The sequence below is a fragment of the Chiloscyllium plagiosum genome, chromosome 28, assembly GCF_004010195.1.
Source record: "Chiloscyllium plagiosum isolate BGI_BamShark_2017 chromosome 28, ASM401019v2, whole genome shotgun sequence".
Classification (NCBI taxonomy): Eukaryota; Metazoa; Chordata; class Chondrichthyes; order Orectolobiformes; family Hemiscylliidae; genus Chiloscyllium; species Chiloscyllium plagiosum.
Window position 1 is genome coordinate 47,470,340 of NC_057737.1, and position 23,719 is coordinate 47,494,058.

Consider the following 23,719-nt stretch of genomic DNA (forward strand, 5'->3'; position numbering starts at 1 on the left):
AATCTATAGACATTATGTCAGCAGCAATACAAAACACTAGTTAATTCCAAGCAGTACTGAGAGTAAATCCGGGGTTCGCACTTTAGGCCTTGCAAGGAGTACAATGTAGGTTTACATGAATGATACTGAAAACATCAAATGTTAGAGGTCATTGTAGGTCAGACAGCATCCATGGAGAGACAGCATCTAGATGATTCTTCACAATTTATTCCTGCTTTTACATGAATGATATCTGGAATTCAAGGGCTAAGTTATGAGGAGACATTACAGAAATTATGCCTGATTTCTCAGGAATTGGTAAGGTTAAAGAGTGATCTGATTAACGTCTGCGAGATATTAATAGGAAAAGACAGTGGATAAAAAAAAACTGATTTCCAGTGGTTGGGGATTCTAGAACTAGGGAGCATAGAAGAGAATTAGGGCAGACTGCTCAGGAGAGATCTTAGGAAGCACTTCTACACAAAGGATGGAGAAGGTTTGGAACTGTCCTCTACAATGGGCAGTGGATGCTAGATTAATTGTTAAAAATTATCTCTCAGATTTAAAATTATTAAACAAAGGTATTAAGGGACACAGGTCAAAGGCATGCATATGGAGTTCAATGACAGATGCTCTGGCACTATCTTTTTAATACATTAAATATAAATAGTAATCTCATCTCTTCTGGTTGGATTATGTTTAATTCATTAAAATAATTTGAATTTTTTTATGTGGATGCAATCCATCTGGGTTTGTTCAGTTTATTCAACATATTTTTCAAAACAATTTAAATGAGCTCTGTTCACTAGTCAATTATGTCTGTTTGTTCTCACTTCCTGGTAAATACCAAACTGAAATAACAACTCCGTCTTTATAACCTCTCCATTGTTACTTGGAGTATTAATCCACTCTCTCTCTTAATGGCCATTTTCCATTACAGCACTTTTGTTATTGAAGTGCCTGAAAAATATGTTTTAATGTTAATTCATAATTTAGTAATCCATCTTGCCTTCCCAATTGTTTCTTAATTCTCTCAGACTCTTTGTAGTCTCTCATGTGTTCCTCTGCTGTCAATCTATTTATCTCCCTTTCCTAACCTTCCATTCCCCCTTCCTGTTTTTATTCGTATCAATTTCTGTTAGTTTAGTATATTTCCCTTGAGTAGAACAGTTTCTTCCAGCACTATATTCAACAGTTTTAAATATTCCCCACTGACTATTAGCCATGACCAACATACTACCGGCCAGGAAAAGGGGGATGAAAGGAAAGGGTCCACAGCCAGACAAGAGCAGTCCCGCTAAACAGACCCGAAAAGGCAGCAGCCAGCAAATGGAAGAGTTTCCCATGAAAGACCTCACTAGGTAATAGTTATGACTGTACAAATTACTTTTTTTGAAGCACTGATTCAAATAAAGTTGTGATTTTCAGGAACACAGTCACAGCCTTATATGAGGACTTCCTGTGACAAAGTGTGGTACTGGAAAAAGCAAAGCAGGTCAGGCAGCATCTGAGGAGCAAGAGTCAATTCTGACTTTTCCAGCATCTGCAGTCCCTACTATCTCCTACTCCCTGCAGCATCCCAAATAAGTATAGCTGTTTAACAAGTTTTTCTAATTATTACAGGCTGTTTAATGCAAAGTCAACTTTCTTCTATAAGTCTCTTACTCAGTAATGTCTACATCTGGCTACTTCCAACATATGGTTCCCTTCAACTTTCTTGTCTCATTACAAACACCATGTTCATTGCTGTTCAGGCATCTTGATTCATTTGAGAGGATTTCCTCTCATTGTTTAAACAATCTTTTTGAACTCCCATTATTTATCTCCTTTTTTTTGTCATTCCTTACATTTTCAGAATCACAAGTGTTATGGCACAGGAGGAGGTCATTCAGCCCATCATGTTTGCAGCAACTTGTTAAATGGATATTATCTTCTGCTAATCTCTTGCTCTTGCCCAATACCCGTGCAAACTATGTTTGATCCAAATAATCATCCAATGCTCTCTTGAATGCCTCAATTGAACCTGCCTCCTTCAAGTTCCAGGCAGCACATTCTATATCCCAACTACTCACCAAGTGAAAAGCTTTTTCCTTCCTTTAACCTTGTTTCTTTTGCAGATCACTTTAAATCCATGCTCACTTGTCCCTTTTACAAGGAGGAACAGGTTCGCCTCATTTAATCTACCCAGTTTAACAAACGACGCACACAAGTTTAATATTATCTTCATGCTCTTGTGCTCGACTAATAAAACCAAGGATACCATATATGTTACCTACTGGTCTATCGGTTCTGTCATGTTTGATGATCTATCACCCTATACATATACACCCTGGTCCTTCTGCTCCTGCACTCTCCCTCTGTCCCCCCACCCCCAACAGAATGGTACCCTTATTTAATTTATCTTCCAACATTCTGCCTAGCAAAATTCTTCACCTCTCACTTTTCTTACACCTTTCTCCCCAATTGATAAATCTTTCCAGTGCCTGTTTTGTTCACATTTAGGTTACATTATATTTCTTGCACATCAGTCTCTCTAACCTCATTCATCCCATTTATTAATTTGGGACTTTTGCTACCTTTCTATTTATCCTTTTTACAAGAACATAACACCAATCCTGGTTCAAATGAAACCCATTTCATCAGCTCCTTCTCAACCCAGAATTGGCCTCAGTTTCTCATGAAAAGACATCCTTCTTTACTATGACAGTTCTTTAGCCTTACATTCAAATGTCTGATCCACCTGCTCTCATATCATTCTGCATGCAGCTCAGACAATAATCCTCAGATTATTACACTTTGAGTTTCTGATTTTCAAAAATTAGAGCCTAAACCCTGACACTCTCATCTAAATGTCCACCCTGTTCCTATCACCATCACTGCTCCAAGGTTGACGAGATAAACTGAATTTACACTCTCCCTGCCTAAACTCCCCTCCAGCTACCTTAAGATATCACCCATACTGACACTGGCCAGTCAGCACACCTTTTGAGATTATCTTTCTCAGCTGTAGAGAGGACTTTAGCCCCAGAATTATAGTCTTCCATTACTTCTACATGTCCAATTTGCTCTTCCCAGTGCACCCAGTCTTCCCACCTCCCTGCACTTTACAGCCTTACGAACTACAGTGCAGTAGTCTGCATTGTCTGTTCTCTTTGCAGTCTTCCTCCTTGTGCACACATGTAGCAAGTACATCCTCTTTGTTGGACATGGGAGCTCCTTCTTGATCTCTCCTGAATCCCACTTCCCATCACACCCTTCATTTCCTGAAGCTGTATTTTCTGCTGGGTTGTGACTATTTGATGATGGATAAAATTGTTAGAAACTCTTACCTTTCCCTTTCGTGACATAGTTTCTCCAATTCTCTGGCCAGTCAACGGCTCTGCCAGAGAGTTGCGAGGTGATGACTGCTCCAACAGATGTGTTTGCATGGTTTAGTCTTCCTGTTCATAAGCTTAAATTAGCTTTAACCACTGCAGAATGCTCTGACAGTTAAGCCATAAATTTAATACAATACCTAGATTTTTCCTGGTCCCAATTTAAACTATATGTTACGGTTTAGAAAAATGAAAAGATTAACTCAACCATCTACCCAAATACTTGATTATCTAATTAAATGAAACGAAGAAATGCAGAAGCTCAAAATCTGAAAAAATCACAAATTGATCAAGAAACCCAGCAGATTTAGCAGCATCTGAGAAGAGAAAAATAACTTTTCAAGTGCAATGTCTTTTCCTAACTACCATCAGTTCTGAAGAAAAAGCGGTATAGGAAAGAAGTTGCCAAATTTGAAAGGGTTCAGAAAGATTTTACAAGGACGATGCCAGGGTCGGAGGGTTTGAGCTATAGGGCGAGGCTGAATGGGCTTGAACTATTTCCCCTGGAGCCAAGGATGGGGGGGGTGATCTTAGACAAGTTTATAAAATTATTAGAGGCATGGATAGGCTGAATGTCCAAGGTCTTTTAACCAGGTGAGGGGAATCCAAAACTAGAGGGAATAGATTTATGGTAAGAGGGGAAACATTTAAGTGGAACCTAAGGGGCAACTTTTTCATGCAGAGGGTGGTGTGTGTATGAAATGAGCTGCCAGAGGCAGTGGTGGAGGCTGGTACAATTGCAGCATTTAAAAGGCATCTGGATGAGTATATGAATAGGAAGGGTTTGGAGAGATATGGGCCAAATGCTGGCAAATAGGACTAGATTGGGTTAGGATATCTGGTCGGCATGGAGGAGTTGGACCGAAGGGTCTGTGTCTGTGCTGTACATCTGTGACTCTAACTACACGAATAGGAAGAGTTGAGGGATATTGGCCAGGCGTAGGTAGGTGGAAATAGTTTAGTTTGGGATTATGTTTGGCATGGACTGGTTGGACCAAAGGGTCTGTTTCTGTGCTGTATGATTTTATATAGACTGAGCTATGGTCTGAGAAAGGGAGTCAGAGTTAATCAGATTCATTAACTGAAAGACTGCATCTGGTGACACCCAAGAGCATACACAGTAGCAATAAAATCGCAGAAATAAAACCAAAACTTTTAAAAAGGAGAAAAATATATAGATGAAGAGAAAAGGTTGTTAAGTAAAAATAGAACATTTTTAATTTCAAAATAAAAGCTGCTTGGAGGGGAGCATGCACAGCCAGGTAACAAATTTAACTAGCCTCCCAAGAAACTGCGCTCCTGCCACTAACATGGAGCTTGCTACCAAAAGAACAGACAAGGTAAGATAAAATGCTATGGAAATTGAATGCTAAAATTGAATGCTAAATACAAAAATCCAAATTGAACAAACCTTAATTTAGAAACAAATCACTGTCTCTTCATCATTGGGACCAGGTCAAAGCACTGTAACTCTACCTAACAGCACTATGGAATTACCTTCACCATATGGATTACAGCAATTCAGGAAAATATTTCATTACTACTTTAAGAAAACCTTGCCAGCAATGTTTAGATCTCCAAATCATTTTTAAAAATGTATTCATTACAATCAAACATTGTTTCAGTTATTTGCAAATGGTTAAACCAGTGATATCTTCATAAATGTAAAAAAAAGGTACAAAAGAGTTGAAAAGATTAAACTTGGTAATTTAGAGGTATAATTTAGCATGTGTGATTAGGCTGTAATAATAAATCCATAAAAGCCATTAAATATAGCAGGAAACAAAATATCTTAAAATCCCCTTGCGAATATTGTCCTTTTAAGCACGCTTTTGAAAGATCTTCCTTTCATAAGAAACTTTGGAACAGGTGCACTTTTCAAATCCTGAATGCGCCAGAAGTTGCTGATGGTTTCTAATGAAACAGTATTTTCACACATGCTTTCCTTGTGATGTGGGCACAACCATAGCAGACAGAACATGCATGAGCAGCTGTCCTCAACATACTGCTGATGAGCTCCAACTAAAAGGGAACATGTGCAAAAATCACCAAAATGCAATCGTCTTTCCCCTTCCAATTCCAACAAGGCACATATCATTCCATGAAAACATACTAACATTGTACATTTATAAATGTAGAACATTTTTCACAGTTAAATAAACCACTAAAGCATTATAACTTTAAAGTTACTAAAACCTGTATCAATGGGAAAGAGCCAAGGTGAGCATGGAGGTGAAATGAGATCAGGGTCCCTACCTAAATCAACAACTGTTGCAATGTCTAGCTGCATGCAAAATCAGCACTGACAGCAGCAAATACATTCCCTCATCCTAGAGACCTTTTAATAGAATTGCTTCAAAGTTCCACTCCTTATCACAAGACAGACCTCTTCACTGGGTCAGCAGTTCTTTTGGCACTGAACACTGAGATTTTGGCACTCTCACAATATACACAGGATCATGATGCTTGCACTGAGTTTTCAACACCAGACAGGCACTGATACCCCAGAGCCACACACACACACACCCACCCACACACACACACCCACACCTAACCTCACACTCAGACACCCCACTACCTCCTTCATACCCAATTACCCACACAAACATTCACACCATTTATTGACCCCTTACATAATGTAATCCCATGCACACTCACTGGCACTGCTATCCCCCAACACAGACACAGCTCCCTACCTGACCTCCCACATTCTTTCAGCCTTAACCTGACTTGCCCCCCCACCCCCATACTCTTCCAGCCCCTAACCAGATCCCCACCTACACACAGCCCACAAAGTTACCTGACTCAGAGCCCAAACAGCAAGATAATGTCCAGACTATTGAGTTTTTGTTGAGTTCTGTTCAGAAGGTGTAAGTTTACATCTACCATGGTCTCATCTTGGGCATGTTTCAATAGTTGAGGTGCAAACATTGATATGAACACTGGGGAACATCTCTCCAGAGTACTGTCAATTAGATGTTTTGTATTTAACCAGAGGGGCAGATTGTCATTAGGCTTAACATCTCATTAAAGAGGTGGTATAACTGGGTCAGTCAGGGTCAGCCCAGATTATTGCCTATTAGGTATTTTATTAAGGGCAACATGAAAGTCAAAGCAGATCCTGTCTTCATCCCATACCCTACCACACCAGTAGAAAATGCTTTATGGGTAAAATAGCTCAGTGGCTTTGTTACAGAACTAACAATCCAGGGACTTAGACTATTGATCCAGAGATTAGAGCTCAAATCCCACTACTGAAGCTGAAGTTTGCACAGGAACGGGGGTCGGCCATTCAACCTCTCGAGCTTGTTCTGCCATTCAAAGAGATCACGGCTGATCTGTAGCCTAACCCCATATACCCAACCTTTGGCTCATACCACCCTAAATAAACTAGACCTTTAAAAAAAATCACAGTAACAGACACTATGAAATTACTGGATTGTTGCAGAAAGTATTTAATTCACCAGCGTTAAAGAAGGAAACCTGACAGTCTGGCCTATATGCAACTCCAGGCTCAGCAATACAGCTGACATTTAACTGCATTCTGAAATGGCTTGGTAAGCTACTGAAATGTCATGAACACTGTTCACCATCAATTAGGGGCAAACTTTGTTTTTATCAGTAATGACCACATTCAGCAAATTAATGCAAATGAACAAAAGCTGAAATGGTCAGCTTGGTCTATAAACAGATTTTTTGACTTGGTGGTTTCTCTAGGGAAATAATCTGAAAAAAAAAGCTCTCCCGACTTTGATTTTGACACAGAATTTTGCCCAACTTTCCATGTCATCGTTTGTATAAACATCATCTGTACAGCAGCTTAATTAATTACAATCAAATAGTCACTGAATAAGACAGGTAAGGCATCCCACGTCCAAGTGGAATCTTAAAAACGTAATACAAAAAAAATCCCTCCAGAGCTAGGGTTACAAGGTTAAGATGCTTTTCTCTTGCGATGTTATACAGCTTTTACATATTATCGACACTGCACTTGAGAATTTGGGTCCAACATGACAAACATTGCTGAACACTGGCAATTGCTGGAACTTTGAATTTTAAAGCTTGGGGCTTCATAGTTTTGGGAATAGGAACTACTTTGAGTGATGAGACTTTGGAATCAGCAGGAAGATAACCAAGATTCAAGTGATTCACTAGCATTTATATTCCACAGTGCTTCAAGCTACTCCATGTCATTTAGTGCAGATTCTGCACATGTACAAGTGGACATTTAGGACAAATAAGTTTTTGAAGTTCATTCAATTAACTATGCACTCCACATAATTATCAGCAAAAGTGCAAAATTTGCCCTTGCAGTTAAAATCATTTTTAGATCCTGAATTAACCTGGTCCAAGAGTCAGCACTAACCCCTAAAACAGCTGATGTGCAACAATTCAACATTACAGATTAAACAACAAAACTGGTTAAATCTCCAACAATTAATGATCAAGGTAGTTAGGACTCTTATCACCCTTACAGACATGCGTAGTCATTGCGCAGATAAATTTTGCTTGATGCGCAAATATCCATCAGTATTTGAGATTTTAGCCGGATAGCTTGGTTTCCTTCACATCACCAAGAAACAAATCTTTCACTAACCCAGTAATGGAGCCTTGTTCTGTAGCATTTCATTGTAACTAGCAGTCAGGATACCCACAGGGTTGCTGGGTACAAATAGTCCTTCTTGTACAAGTCGCTCACACGTTTGCATCAATGTAGTGGAAAATTGGGATGGGTCCACACCATAATCCCACCATCCTCCGACGCCATCTGCTACCCCTACAACAGAGAGAGAAACATTAAAACATTGTAAACAACTCTGGTCCTCTTCGAACTGAAGCTAGAATATTGCCTAAAAGAGATAGAAGGTAAGCATTACAAAACAAAAATCAACAGGGATATTTGATCAGAAGACCAAAACGTCGGTCAGAGATCAGCTTCAATATCCAAACATATAGCAGCAGGCAGCCATTCAGGCCACTGAGTCTGCTCCACCATTCAACAAGATCATGGTGCATCAGATAATCCTCAACTTCACTTTCCTGTCTTTTCCCCATAACTCTCCATCCCCTTATATTTAAAATTCTATCTCTGCCTTGAATATACTTAATAATTTAGCCCTCAGTAGTAAAGAATTCCTCCTGTGTCTTACATTTTGAGATTATGACTTTTAGTCCTAGGCTCTCCCAGTCCCTATGCATCCACCCTGTCAAATCCTCAAAGAATCTTGCATGCTTCAATAAGGTCTCCTCTCATTCTTCTACATTCCAATGAATACAGGCCCCAACCCAAAACTGTTCAATTATCCCAGATGTGGTCTGATTTGTGAAGTTTTAACAAAGACTTCCTATGTTTTATATGCCATTTCTTTTAAAAGAAAAGCCAACATTTTTGGCTTCCTCATTACTCACTGAACTTGGATGCTAGCTTTTTGTGATTCATGAACAAGGACTCCCAAATCCATCTGTTCGGTAGCTTTCTGCAATGTTTATCCAGTTAAATGATATTCAGCTCCTTTATTCTTCCTGCCAAAGTGCATAGCCTCACATTCCCCTGCATTACATCCCATCCGAGATTTTGTCTACTCACTTAACTCGTTTATATCCCTCTGCAGACTGTCACCCTCATAACTTGCCTTCCCACTTTTTGTGTCATCCAGAAAACTCATGATAGCACACTCACTTTCCTCATTCGTCATGAATATATATTGTAAATAATAGTGGCCCCAGCGGTACATCACTAATTAGATTAGATTAGATTACATACAGTGTGGAAACAGGCCCTTCGACCCAACAAGTCCACACCGCCCCGCGGAAGCGCAACCCACCCATACCCCTACATTTACCCCTTACCTAACACTACGGGCAATTTAGCATGGCCAATTCACCTGACCTGCACATCTTTGGACTGTAGGAGGAAACCGGAGCACCCGGAGGAAACCCACGCAGACACGGGGAGAACGTGCAAACTCCACACAGTCATTCGCCTGAGGCTGGAATTGAACCCGGGTCTCTGGCGCTGTGAGGCAGCAGTGCTAACCACTGTGCCACCGTGCCGCCCTATTTTTTTTTCAAAATAATCAAAATTATTAATCATAAGTTCCAGCCTGAAAATCCCAAAAATCCCTTATCCCAACTTTGGCTTCTATTAGCAACCCTCTATCCATACAAATATATTCTCCCCAATACCATGAGTTCTTATTAAATATCCTGCATAGTTCTATCAAAGTGTCTTCTGAAAATCCAAACATATTACATTATTTCCTCTTTAGTTATCCTGTTCATTACTTCAAAGAATTCCAGTACATTTGTCAGATATGATCTTCTCCTTCATGAATCCATGCCGACTTTGATTTCTAAATGTATTGCTAAATGTATTTCATGTATTTCTAAATGCTCTGCTATCACATCCTTGAAAACATTCTGAAACATTTTCCTAATAACAGACACTAAGTTAATTAGTCTACTTTTTTTTTTATTAACATAAAAATGTTAAAATTTTCAAATAAAGGCAGTTTTCAAGTAAGGTTTTAAAGGAGGATGTGGAGGATCCAGTATTGATATGGGATAGACAACGTTAAAAATCATGACACCAGGTTATAGTCCAGCAGGTTTATTCGGGGGTGTTAGCTTTCGGAGCGCTGCTCCTTTTTCAAGCAGCTGTGGAGCAGGATCATACGATACAATTTATAGCAAAAGATCAGTGTCGAAAAACTGATAAGATATATTGAACAAACCTAAATTGGTGTTAAGTCTTTCATGTGTTAGAATGGGTTGTAAGTTTCGGTTCATTAATATGTAAATCCCAGAACTTCTTTCAAGCCACATTCTTTTTAATAAGTTTTATAATAATAAAGAAAAAGACATCTCAGCTCAGAAAATGCATTAAAGCTGATAGATTAGAATCTGTCTGTATCCCAATCTTGAGTCAGGCTTGTTCTATTTCCAAAATAGGAATTAATAAAAAGTTACATGGATTAACTGCCTTCAGATTGTATGCTTTTTGAACAATCTGCAAATGCAAATTCACCCCATAGACTTGTGTGAACATGTGAGAGAGAGAGCGAGAGGGAGCCAGAGAGAGGGAGCCAGAGAGAGGGAGCCAGAGAGAGAAAGTTTTTTGCATGTGCGCGCGCTTGGTAGAGTGTGTATGTGAATGTGACTGAGTATAAGCCGATGAGAAGGGTTGTGCATGGGAGTGGGTGAGTGTCTGAGAGAAAGCACGTGTGTATGAGAGAAGGTCTGTGTGAGTATGAAAGTGTGTCTGTGCGTATGCGAATGTGTATAATGTGGTGAGGTCTCCTATAGTGACATGAACCCAAGGCCCTGGTTGAGGCTACCCTCTGGGTACCGAACCTGGTTATCAGCCTCTGTTCAGCCACTCTGTTGTTACATATCCCGAAGTCCCCATTGGAGGATGGTCACCAGAAGATCTGTGGCCAAATGTCCCTGACCGCTGAAGTATTCCCCAACTGGGAGAAAACACACCTATCTGGTGATTGTTGCGCGGTGTCCATTCATCCATTGTCGTAGCTTGGGCTCAATGTACGATTCCTCGGGACACCATTACACCATAAACTCAAACACAAACATACACAAATACTCTTACGCACACTCATGCGGACCCTCTCTCATACACACATACACACACACACCCTCTCAAGGCTCATACTCTATCACACGCACACTCACTCTTTCTCTCTCACATGCGCACACACACATCAATGGGCTGAGAGGTCACTTCTTTTTATAAAACCTTATCTTGAGAATACGACTTGAAAGAAGTTCTGAGATTTACATATTAATGAACCAAAACCTGCAACCCATTTTAAAACATGAAAGACTTAACAACAATCTAGTTTTATTCAATATACCTGTCAGTTGCATGACACTGACCTTTTGCTAGAAGGTGTGTCTTCGGATCCTGCTCCACAGCTACCTAAAGGAGCAGCGCTCCGAAAGTGAGTAGTTCCAAATAAATCTGGACTATAACCTGGTACATCTACACAATCCTTTATCCGAAACGCTTTGGACCAACTGTATTGAGTTTTTAAACTTTAAAGGAGGAAAGAGTTTAGGAATGTTGAGACTCTAAACTTTGAAATTTGTTCCACAAGCAGCTTGAGCTGGGGCCAACAACAGTGAAGTGTTTAAATCAGATGCTCAAGAGAACAGAATTTAAAGAGCACAGATATCTAGAGTAAGACTAGCATGGATTAAAGTTTCAGCAGAAGTGTTGAGGAAGGTCAGAGTAACATAATGTTATGGATGTGAAACAGTGCACATATCTGGTGACAGGCAGCTGATGAACAGAAGGATGGATTCAGTGACCAGTGTGAGAAATCTGTGGCAGGGACCAAACCATTGTTTCAGTCTTCCCTATATTAAATTTCATGCTGTCAGATTCAAGGCAGCCCACAATAATCTTCTCAAGGCAGCTCAAAATAGCATAATACATTAGACTCGTAACCACATCTTGAGAATGTTTTAAAATGTTTCGCACATAAACACAGAGCATACAACGATCATGGGTTGATACTGCACTCAAACTAGATGACTTTCCTGTTTCCACAATGCAAATTTGCTAACAGCCCAACTGGGCTAAGGAGGTTACTGTGTTATCCACAAATCAACCAACAAAATCCATTGAAGTAAACAAAAAACAGACAAAATATTTTCCTGACTGCAAATCACATTATAAAAGGTGCCAGTCACTTTGCCTACAGCAAATTCATAAATCAAGACTTAATGTATTTTATTGATAATATAATATTGATATAACAGGAACTCAGGTGCAGAGAACCTAATATGAAAATGCTTATGACAAAAATACTTTGCTTATGACTGAAGTTCTAATTCATTACCTCAGCAACATCTTGTGGGTAAATCGCAATCGCTCGTGGCCAGGGTTTTAGTAAGCTTCTGTTTGCACATTTCAGTAATTTTGGTTCCTTTCCAAACAGCCCATCAAGAATGGCGATAAGCAGAATTCTGCACATGCCAGAATTCCAAAACAAAAACAGACTTTGATTTCACCTAACAGCATAAAACCAGTTTTAGGGATTCCTCTGAACATTACCCTCAATGAACAATTAGTGCTTTGCGCATTTTCTGGCATGGTCAGGTAGGGCTGACGGTCAATATTACACTTGCCCTTCAGAACAGTTAATCACGCTCATGACCTTCACTTGAACTAAATCACTACCAACATTTCTACTGTGACCCTTAAATAAAATCACACACTGCAAGATGACACCTTTATATCACATCATGCTTTTAAGATAGTCTCATATGAGACTCTTAAATAATGTATTTTTAAGAAAAATAATCAGTATACATTCCAGATTTTGAGACAGTTCATATTCCCTCTTCATTTGCCCATCACATTTCAATATCCGTCTCCACCTTCATGCTGGAAACAACCTCAAATGCTTTTGTTTCAACATTCAGAAAAGTCTGAAATTGCAGATGCTCATGGTGTTCAGTACCATTCACAGTTCATGCTAGAAAAAAACTGGACAATATAGTTAATTTGGGATGGATTAATGGCAAGTGGCACTCATGTTGTACGTGTGCCAGGCAATGCCATCTCCAATGAGGGGCTAACCATCATCCCTTGGCTTTCAAGCTCATTATCTATCACTAAATACCCCTCCATCAACATCTTGGGAGTCACCAGACCTGAACTGGACCAATCACAAATGCTGACAAGAACTGATTAGAGATTTGGTATTCTGCAGCACGTGACTTTCTTCCAAATTTGTCAAAGCAAACACAGTAGACACATAGAAGCACCTCCACCTGCAAGTTCCCCTTTAAGCCATAGACCATTCTGATTTGCGACAACATTAGTTTCCAATGTCCCGAGTTGAAATCCTGAAACTCCCTCACCAAGAGCACTGTGGCTGCATTTCTACTATATCGTCTTCAGTGCCTCAAAATGGCAGTTCAAATACCATCTTCTCAAGACCAGCATTTGTTGGTGATATAAACAAAGCATTCATAAAAGTCAGTAATAGCAACATTGCCTCTTTGTATGAGCAGAGGTCATCTCATCCATGAATCAGTGGAAAAAGTAGTTTACCTTTTCCAAATGTACAGCAAGGTGAATCTACTTCTTAATGCCAACTCTACCCAGAATAAAATTGTATGGGGTTTGTCAACAAATTCATGTTAAGTAGAGTTTCAAGATAGCCAAGGAGGCCTCTATAGAACTCAATTTACTTACAAACATGCCCTATGTCAACACAAAACAATTGGAAAAAAAAACACTGTAAATGTGAAAAAATTACTTTCTTTTTGAACTTGTTCACCATTTTCAATGGTCTACCTTGGACTGAAAAAGGGACAGAATAATGTTGTGAATTAGCTCTGGAGAAACTGACTAATCTTGTTCTGCTTATCGTGCTGTCTTTGAACAAATGTAGCACATGCACCATGTTGTCAGTGCAGTCAAGCATCTCCTGTGTTTTCCTACTGGAGTGTGAAATAGTAGTATCTTGATAGCCTTTATGGCTTCAGCTTGGGAAACAGGTGGGTGAGCAGGCAGGCTCTACAGGGCCACTGACCACCTCCATTGAAGAGCACACTGCATCTAACAATTACCTCAGTCAATTCTGTTGTTCAAGTTAAGATGCTGTCCACCTCAGAACACGTTTCCGTGGTGTTCTCTGCTGAAATGTGTCAAACTCCCACAGGCAAACAAACAGCTGGTTGGCTTCATCCTACTCCTCCTTGTTCCCAGTGTTACCATCTTCCATGACTTCTCCAACCATGAACATAACTTCTGCATTGTACTTTGCCTTCGAATCAATGGTCTCAATAATCTAAGCTTTTTAAAAAAAAAACCTTTCATCACCCATTGATCCATTGGCTAGAGTTTAATTGGCTGTCATGTTGAAAGGCAGGTTTGACTTGACAATCTTGAAGCCATTGGTCTAGGGTCCACAGGACAACTGTCTATAGTAATCTTCCTTCAATACACATCCTCACTTCTGACCAATATCACAAAGAATGCATAAGGTTATCCACGCAGTTTTATTAGCCTCATACAGGGTTGGTAGTGACGTGGCACACAAAAAACAACATGGCTCATGGACTTTCCCCATCACAAGCTGATGTTTGGTGCCATCCATGCTGGTGTAGACCAAGCAGTGACTCACTCCCTTTCCTACTGTCACACAAATCAACTTTAAAACATTAGTGTGATCCGGTAAAAATAGTGAAAAAAAAAAGTTCTTTCTTTCATGTTAAAAGGTCGTCTTAGTGAGTATTCTTTTGAACATGGGTGAAACTATTCTACAGCTAATCATCCATCATTACTGCTATAACTGCCAAATGTTCACCACTTATCAAATTGATGCCATATGTTGTCTTGAACTGATCTTGCCAAACATTACTACGGGTGAAAATATTGTGGCCCAATTGTGGAACATTCTCTGATAAAGTTGCATTGAACCATGTTAGTTGAGCTGCTCCAAAGTTGGGATCGGTAGCTGTTCTCATCCTATTCATTTCTGGAGAGAATGCTTACTTATGGAACTATTCCAAAACATTCCTTGTGCTTCAAAATAATGAACAACTTGATGCTCAAATCTCCCATTCCTTAGCAGCATCTGCTTTCCAATTCACACCACTGTTGCTGTCTCAACTTCACACGGTCTCCATTTGGTAGCATTTTCAACTTTCTCAGGCTCAGTCATTCTTGCAGGGTTTGAATACTCTTTCAGACAAACCTTGGTCAAATGATGGCTTGCCCATGATTTTATGTTCTAACATGGTCTAGATCCACAGATTGGTTGGGGTGGTCATATGACAAGTGTGCTTGGGTTAGGTTAATTTGGAGTTACCAGCCAGAAACTTCAGCTTATCAATGGAGGTTTTTGATTTAATTTCCTAATTTGCTGGTGAGAATGGCTGTTGACTTATTATCCAAATCCAAGCTTTTGCTGTATGCTTGTAGACATCTGTACAGCATTTAATATTATAGGGACATCACCAAAAGGAATTCTGCTTCATTTAAGAGTTACTATGAATGAGAAAGAGAGCTCAACAGCTGCAAAGTCAAGTCTAAGACCTGGTAAATAGATAACTTTCACATGAAAAAGATAATAAAAAGCCTAAAAATATTAGCAGTCCACAAATATAACTCATACAACCATTAGTAGTCCATTCAGTTCCTGGACTCTGCTACGTTATGATGATAACATATGGCAGTAGATGAAAAGTCTTAAAACGTACAAAATAATGCATAACATGCCCTTATAAGTATAAAGTATTTATTCATTCTTCCACTGGAATTCTGGTTCTAATTACAGAGTGCAGCATTTATCAATGACTCACTAGATCCTGGATCAAATCCATATTTTCCTTGCTGCTTTTCAAAAAAGATGGGCAGAATTGTAAAACAGATATTTTAACTCTACTGAAGGCTCAAAAGCTTATTTTTGAAGGAGTACAAAACTTCCAGTTTAGGGTGGAAAACGGTCCATAGCCTGAAATATGGACACTGCGAGGCAAAGAAACACCAAGGTCCCCAGGTTCATTTTTACCATCATCAGTTACAATTACATAATAGTTGAATTGTTGAATAATCACAGACGAATCTTGATCAATGACCCTGCAGCAGACACAATCATTAATGTGGAAAACCCCACCTCTGGGAAGCTCTAGGAAACCACAGGTCTGAGGTCATCAGTTCCTGCCAAGCATTGTGTCTCAAATTATTAATGCACTCCATCCTAAAAACATACTTGCTGAAATAAATGTGTTTAATCTGCATTTGAATTAATCAATACTGTCTCACTTAGCAGGCATTCAATTACTGTTTTCTAAGATTTGTTTAGACATTATCTTCAAGTGCATGTGTGTCATCTCAATCCATTATTTCTAGATAAGGTAAAATTGGTTATCATTGTTGATAATACCCAACCCATTCAGAATCCTAAAAACAGCAATTAAACCACTCCCCAAACTTCTAAGTTGGGCATGCTCTCACTGGAATGAAGAATTCATTCCTCATTTGAGTCCCTCCATAGCTTCAAATCATTAATTATTTTCTTCTGCACCCTTACATGAATTGCCCTTGACACCATGGCAGCACAATTCATTCCAACAGTCAACGGGAATCAAAGGTGAACATCTCTATATAGCCACCACAAACATCCTAGCTACTTGAATAGCTTCTTGACTAACAAGCGAGTCAAGGGATCCAGTGTAGGCAGGAATATGCAGCTAATATTACAGGTCAGCCATGATCTTATTGAATGGCAGAGCAGGCTCAAGAGATCAAGGCCTATTTTTGCTTCTAATTCACATGTTCACATTGAAGTCATAGAACACAGAACAGTACAGGCCTTTCAGCCCTCAAGGTTATGCTAACCTTTCATCCTACCCTAAGATCAGACTAACCTACAGATCCTTCATTGCACGAAGTTCCACGTGCCTATCCAAGAGTCACTCAAATGTGCCTAATGCATCTGACTCTACTACTACTGCTGGCAGTGAATTCCATGCACCCACCACTGTGTAAAGAGCCAACCTCTGACATCTCCCCTAAATCTTCCTGCCTTAAAATTATGACCCCTCATGATAGACATTTCTGCCCTGGGAAAAAGTCTCTGACCATCCACTCTATCCATACTCATTATCTTATACACCACGATCAAGTCACCTCTCATCCTTCTTTGCTCCAATGAGAAAAGCCCTAGCTCCCTCAATCTTTCGTCATAAGACATGCCCTCCAGTCCAGGCAGCATCCTGGTAAATGTTCTTTGCACAATTCTAAAGCTTCCATATCCTTCTTATAATAAGGTGACCAGAACGGAACACAATATTCCAAGTGTGGAAGTCCAGGGCTCTATAGAGCTGCAGCATAACCTCATAGCTCAAACTCAAATCCTACTGCTAATGAAAGCCAACATACCATTACGCCTTCTTGACAAATCAACTTAGGTGGCAACATTGAGGGGTTGATGGACATGGACCCCATGATCCCTCTATTCGTCCACACTGCCAAGAATCCTGCCTTTAACTGTGCATACTACTTTCAAATTTCCAAAGTGAATCATTTCACACTTTTCCAGGTTGAATGCTGTCTGTCACTTCACAGCCCAGATCTGCATCCAGTTAATGCCCCTGTTGCAACCTACAACAGCCCTCCATACCTCCACCAACCTTTCCGTCATCGGCAAACTTACTTACCCACCCTTCCATTTCACCAGTCATTTATAAAAGTCACAAAGAGCAGAGGTCCCAGAACCCATCCTTGCAGAACAGCACTGGTCACAGAGCTCCAGGCTGAATGCTTTGTATCTACCATCACCCTGTCTTCTATGGGCCAGCCAATTCTGTATCCAGACAAATTTCCCTGTACCCCATGCCTCCTTACTTTCTGAATGAGCCTACCATGGGGAACCTTATCAAACGCCTTGCTAAAATCCATCTACACCACATCCACTGTTCTACCTTCAATGTATTTTGTCACATTCTCAAGGAATTCAATAATGCTTGAGAGGCATGAACTCCCCCTCACAAAGCCATGCTGAATATCTCTAATCAAACTATGGTTTTCCAAGTAATCATAAATTCAGTTTCAGAATTCTCTCCAATACTTTACCCACCACAGATGTGAGAATGGTTGGTCTGTAATTCCCAGGATTATCCCTACTCTCTTCCTTGAACAAGGGAATAACATTTGTCACTCCAATCATCTGGCACTACTCCAATGGATAGTGAAGATGCAAAGATCACTGCTAAAGGCACAGCAATCTCTTCTCTCACTTCCTTTAGTCAATCATATTTTCAGGACACTGTTTCAGAACATCTCCAGGTCACTTTCCTTGGCCAAACCATTTCAGCTGTTTCAATGTTAAAACTCAGGCTTTTCACTAATGGCTGCAGAGTTCAGCATCATTTGCAACTCCTCAGATACTAAAGTAGATCTTGTCTACCTGCATCAAAATCTGCAGAACATCCAAGCTAATGCTGACAAATGAAAAATAAAATTCACATCATACAAGTGCTAGGCAATTACCATCGCCAATAACAGAATCTACTATCTCCTTGATATTTAACAGCATCATTCAATTCCCCATTATCAACATTCAATTGGACCAGCCATATAAATATTGTAGCTATGACTAGGTGAGGGGCTCAGAATTCTACAGCATTATTCAACATCCAACCCCCACAATGCAAATGACCAGGTCAGGGGAAACTCTCCAATTGTCTAGGTATTGTGCAGAAACTACAGAAGCAGCTCAACACAGCTCACTTGATTGGCACCCTGTCAATTTCTTCCACCTCTGGAGTATCACGTCTACCACCTACAAAATGCATTGCTCCAATTCAAGGCTTCCTTCACAATATCTTCCAAACTGGCAATATCAGCACTTGGATAGCACATCATCTGACATGGAATTGCCCTTCTGTTGCTGTCTCGAGTCATAATCCTGAAAGTCCTAATTTGGTTTACAAATTAGGAAACATTTCTGTTCTCCAGTTGATACTATCAATTAATTCCATTGTTGCAGTTTAATGTTCTTGAAGTTTCACTTGCTTGTTTGCCCTTTAGTTTTAATGTTCTGCCGATGATAGTATCAACTGGAGAACAGAAATGTTTCCTAATTTGTAAACCAGTTGTGACACAATAGAGCTACATAATGGAGAGCAAGCTGCTTTCTTTGTATAGTTAAAATTAATTGCTAGCTTAATATTTTACTTTGTTTAAAAAACCTGTTGATTGTTCAATCAAGAAATACCGAAAACATCCATTCTTTTGGGTAGATATTCTAGGATCAAGCAAACAAACATACATGTCTTCAGCCAGCTCTCGACTCCAAACCAACACTCTGCTCAGAGTGACACTGATTCATTCTGACTTGGAGGGTTTCAGGTTCAATTCATAATGCATACTACCTTCAGCTGAAGCAGAAATTGGGACTGACATTCACCATCTGGATCCTGCTTTCTTCAGTTAGCTCTGCTCCATGTCCTTGATTTCCATCCCACCCCATTAGCAATTTTCAAAGCTAGATTCCCAGCCATAAAATGGGAAACTATCTTTGAAAATTGAATCCTTTGTTCAATTCAGTGGCCTTGTCTCACCACTTTGAGTTCTGGTGAAGGTGAACACCTAAAACATTGCCTCATCTTTTCTCCTTACAGATCTGGCAGGACCAGCTCTGACATTCCAATGTTTTGTTTTAAACTCTGAAATAAATAAATGGCAAGATCTCAGCTTAATTTCTCCTGGTACTTGGTGCCAATGATCTGATGTTAAAAATTCATTGTACCAATAATATTGATACTGGTTTTTCAATTATAGGAGAGGGTTTTTTTTAGATTAGATTACTTACAGTGTGGAAACAAGCCCTTCAACCCAACCAGTCCACACCGACCTGCCGAAGCGCAACCCACCCATACTCCTACATTTACCCCTTCACCTAACACTATGGGCAATTTAGCATGGCCATTTCACCTAATCTGCACATCTTTGTGACTGTGGGAGGAAACCGGAGCACCCGGAGGAAACCCACGCAGACACGGGGAGAATGTGCAAACTCCACACACAGTCAGTCGCCTGAGGCTAGTGTTGAACCCAGGACTCTGGCGCTCTGAGGCAGCAGTGCTAACCACTGTGCCACCCATTGTACAATGAAGCAAAATAGAAACAACTTCACTCAAAAAAGATTAAAATCAACAAATGCAACGGAAGGGTAGCATGGCAACTAATTTTACAGTACAATATTACTTTGCATTCAATTTTCATTTTAATTTGGTGAGTCCAATTAGGAGAGAAGGAAATATAAATGGATTTGAACTGAATCCATATTTAAAACTGACTTGAAGGTTTACACAGAGCCAAATTATTTTCATATCTGATTCAATCAATGCATAGTCCAATCAGTTCTAGATTATACAATAGGATTAGAAATGTCTTTATATTTTTGAGAGATACTAGCTAAAATGGCAGAGAAAAGGATTAAGCAAGGAGGAAGGGGAGTCAGATGTGAAAGGCTGATCAAGAAAAAGAGCAGAGGGTGGGGGCAGAGAAAGAAGCAGAATGAGGATGTCAACAGATTTCAGCACCAGTGTTCTTCTCCAGGTTGCAGCTGCAGCAACCAGCATTGATCTTGCCTGAACAGCCATTTTGGATAAAGTTCAACTGGACATAAAAAGTATCAGAGTGTTGCAGCTCTGGGGATCAAATGCTCATTGGTTGATGTCCAATTTAAAGGTTTGAGATCGAAATGTGGTTGCTAACAAACTCTGTTTTCTCATGTCTGCTGCTATTCCTTCCTAGCTTTAAGCTTTGAAAAACAATTCTTTGGAGGTAATTACTTCAGTCACTGAAGGTGCACAGAAGCTTTGTCTTCTGCTTGCTTGTGTAGCCAAGGTGCAAGTGTTAGTTTTAGGTGGAGATGGATATCCAGATACTAGATTGATTTTTTTTAAAAAAGAAATAACCTGTTGAGATTGGAAGAAAGGATAACTCATTTTTAAAGAATGATGTGGGTCATTCTATTTAGAATATTTGTTATTATCTCAGCTGCTGCATTGGACTTTAATCACAACCAATACAATGTGAGCAGCGCTTTCAGAGCAGGCTGTTGGATGCTGACTTGTCTGAAGCCTCTTAACTGAAATGGAAGTTAATAACAAAAATACCTTTTCCTAAACTTTGGAGGTTACAGAATATTAACCAGACTGATTAAAAAAAAACTTCAAGGAAAATCTCTAATTATAATCACATTGAATTAACACAATGCTGCAGAGGTATTCACTCTGCTGAGTGCCATCTTTGCCTGTCCTTGAACTATGCTGGGGTTAGAACTAAGAACAGTACAGCGCAGAATAGGCCCTTCGGCCTTTGATGTTGCGCCGACCTGTGAACTGTTCTCAGCTCGTTCCCTTACACTATCCCATCATCATCCATGTGCTTATCCAAGGATTGTTTAAATCTCCCTAAAGTGGCGGAGTTGACTACAATGGCAGGTGGGGCATTCCACGCCCTTATCACTCTGAGTAAAGGCTATTTTTAGAGTACAGCTTTACTGCAGAAGAGTAGTGTTTTACCAACAGCTGCTCAGATTATGTTGAATAATTCCAATTTATTTAGGCAGCTTCCCCATGAGTTCAGATGACCACAGAATGACTAAACAGGTCTGAAGCTATTGCTTCACTAGGACCACTCCAATTAATTGCTAAGTCATAGTGAATGCAGTAAGTGACAATGATCCTAGATGCCTCAGAACACTATTTCCCAAACACAAAAGACACATTAAGTCTTGTTTTATGACCCTTACCAAGTGTTCAATAACAGTTCAGAGGCAAGAGCTCAGCAAGTTTTTGGATCTACAGGAATGGAGCATTGGGGCCTCAAAAACAACTCACTCGGCAGGAGTACTATTACTAGTGTGTGCAACCTTATAGCAATTAGTGCACACACAAGATGGTTACGTCATATTTAAATACAAGATATATTCCTGTTCAGGCATAATAACGGGTTTTGAATATCTGTCTACTTTTCCTTGTACAACAGGGAAGGCTAGCACACCACAGAACAAGAGGGATCAGACTTCCTGATCCCTGGGGAAATCAAAAGATAAATTGGTTGATTCTGATGAGCAATGCATTTGTCATTTGGTAAACACAGACTATACAATATGAAGACAATGCTGGAATTGTTGAAACTTCCTTCAAGCAAACATATTTAGCCTGTTGTTACCATTGCTGTTTTGGAGCTTTTGCTTTTACATGTGTTTGAGCAGGTAAGGTCTCACTTGTACTTTCAATTTCCAGGGTACCACCTCTCAAGAGTACAGAAATTATTGCCAAGAATGACACGTCTGGGAGACTGAGCAGTCACCCTTCTTCCAATTATATTAATCTTGCTTGGTCTCAGCTTATTGTTCTTCCTCTCAAGCAAAAACAAAGATATCCACAATTCCACCTATGATGATAACATATAATGACCTTCAGCCAAATGTCCACTTCCAGAAGAATGCCAAGTATAACCATCAAGTTTCCCCAAAAATTATTCTAAAGGTTGTCCAGAATATTTCCAAAATGCACAAAAGCAATTGCAACAGATTACTGCCTAGCCCAGTAAATGTAACAATACTTTACAAGGTGGTCACTTTTGAGTGAGGCCGTCTGGATTATACTTACATTTGATTCTCAGGACGTCAATGTCTCACTTTCTTTGCTTTAGCAAGGGGAATGTTTTCTGAACTTACTGAAGGTAATATGCATATATACATTCCTCCCCCACTCTCCCAATCAGTTAGGAATTGGTCAGCATTCCTACCTTAATATAGCAAAGGCTCACTGGAGCCAATTGCTGTCTAACTTTATTTCCCAACTTTATTTAGAATCACTACTTTTGTGCAGAAATGTAAGCTCCATTATAGAAACAAATTCATTTAAATGAAAAACATGGCAATCAAATCAAAGGAAGAAATACAAGATGTCCAGCCCTTCAATGCGGTCATATTTTGTTGCACCCTTCTTAGAACATAGAACATAGAACAATACAGCGCAGTACAGGCCCTTTGGCCCTCGATGTTGCGCCGATCCAAGCCCACCTAACCTATACTAACCCACTATTCTCCATATACCTATCCAATGCCCGCTTAAATGCCCATAAAGAGGGAGAGTCCACCACTGCTACTGGCAGGGCATTCCATGAACTTACAACTCGCTGAGTGAAGAACCTACCCCTAACCTCAGTCCTATATCTACCCCCCCTTAATTTAAAGCTATGCCCCCTTGTAATACCCGACTCCATACGCGGGAAAAGGTTCACACTGTCAACCCTATCTAACCCCCTAATCATCTTGTACACCTCAATCAAGTCACCCCTAAAACTTCTTTTCTCTAATGAAAACAGCCCCAAGTGTCTCAGTCTATCCTCATACGATCTTCCTTCCATACCAGGCAACATCCTGGTAAACCTCCTCTGCACCCGTTCCAGTGCCTCCACATCCTTCCTATAGTATGGCAACCAAAACTGCACACAATATTCCAGATGCGGCCGCACCAGAGTCTTATACAACTGCAACATGACCCCAGGACTCCGGAACTCAATTCCACTACCAATAAAAGCCAGTACGCCATATGCCTTCCTCACCACACTATTTACCTGGGTGGCAACTTTCAGAAATCTGTGTACATGGACACCAAGATCCCTCTGCTCATCCACACTACCAAGTATCCGACCATTAGCCCAGTACCCCATCTTTTTGTTATTCTTCCCAAAGTGAATCACATCACACTTAGCTACATTGAATTCCATTTGCCACCTTTCATTATTGGGATTGTATTATAGACCCCCAATAGTCAGAGGGAAATTGAGAAACAAACTT

General features: G+C 40.0%; 1 protein-coding gene across 1 annotated transcript in view; it reads right to left on the reverse strand.

Annotated features, from left to right (window-relative positions):
• Positions 1–23,719, reverse strand: part of LOC122564176 (protein phosphatase PTC7 homolog) — a 101,432-nt gene that overhangs the window by 50,014 nt on the left and 27,699 nt on the right. Inside the window, exon 2 of the mRNA XM_043718854.1 lies at positions 7,951–8,130. Coding sequence (XP_043574789.1) covers positions 7,951–8,130 — 180 coding nt within the window. The remainder of the gene's footprint in view (positions 1–7,950; positions 8,131–23,719) is intronic.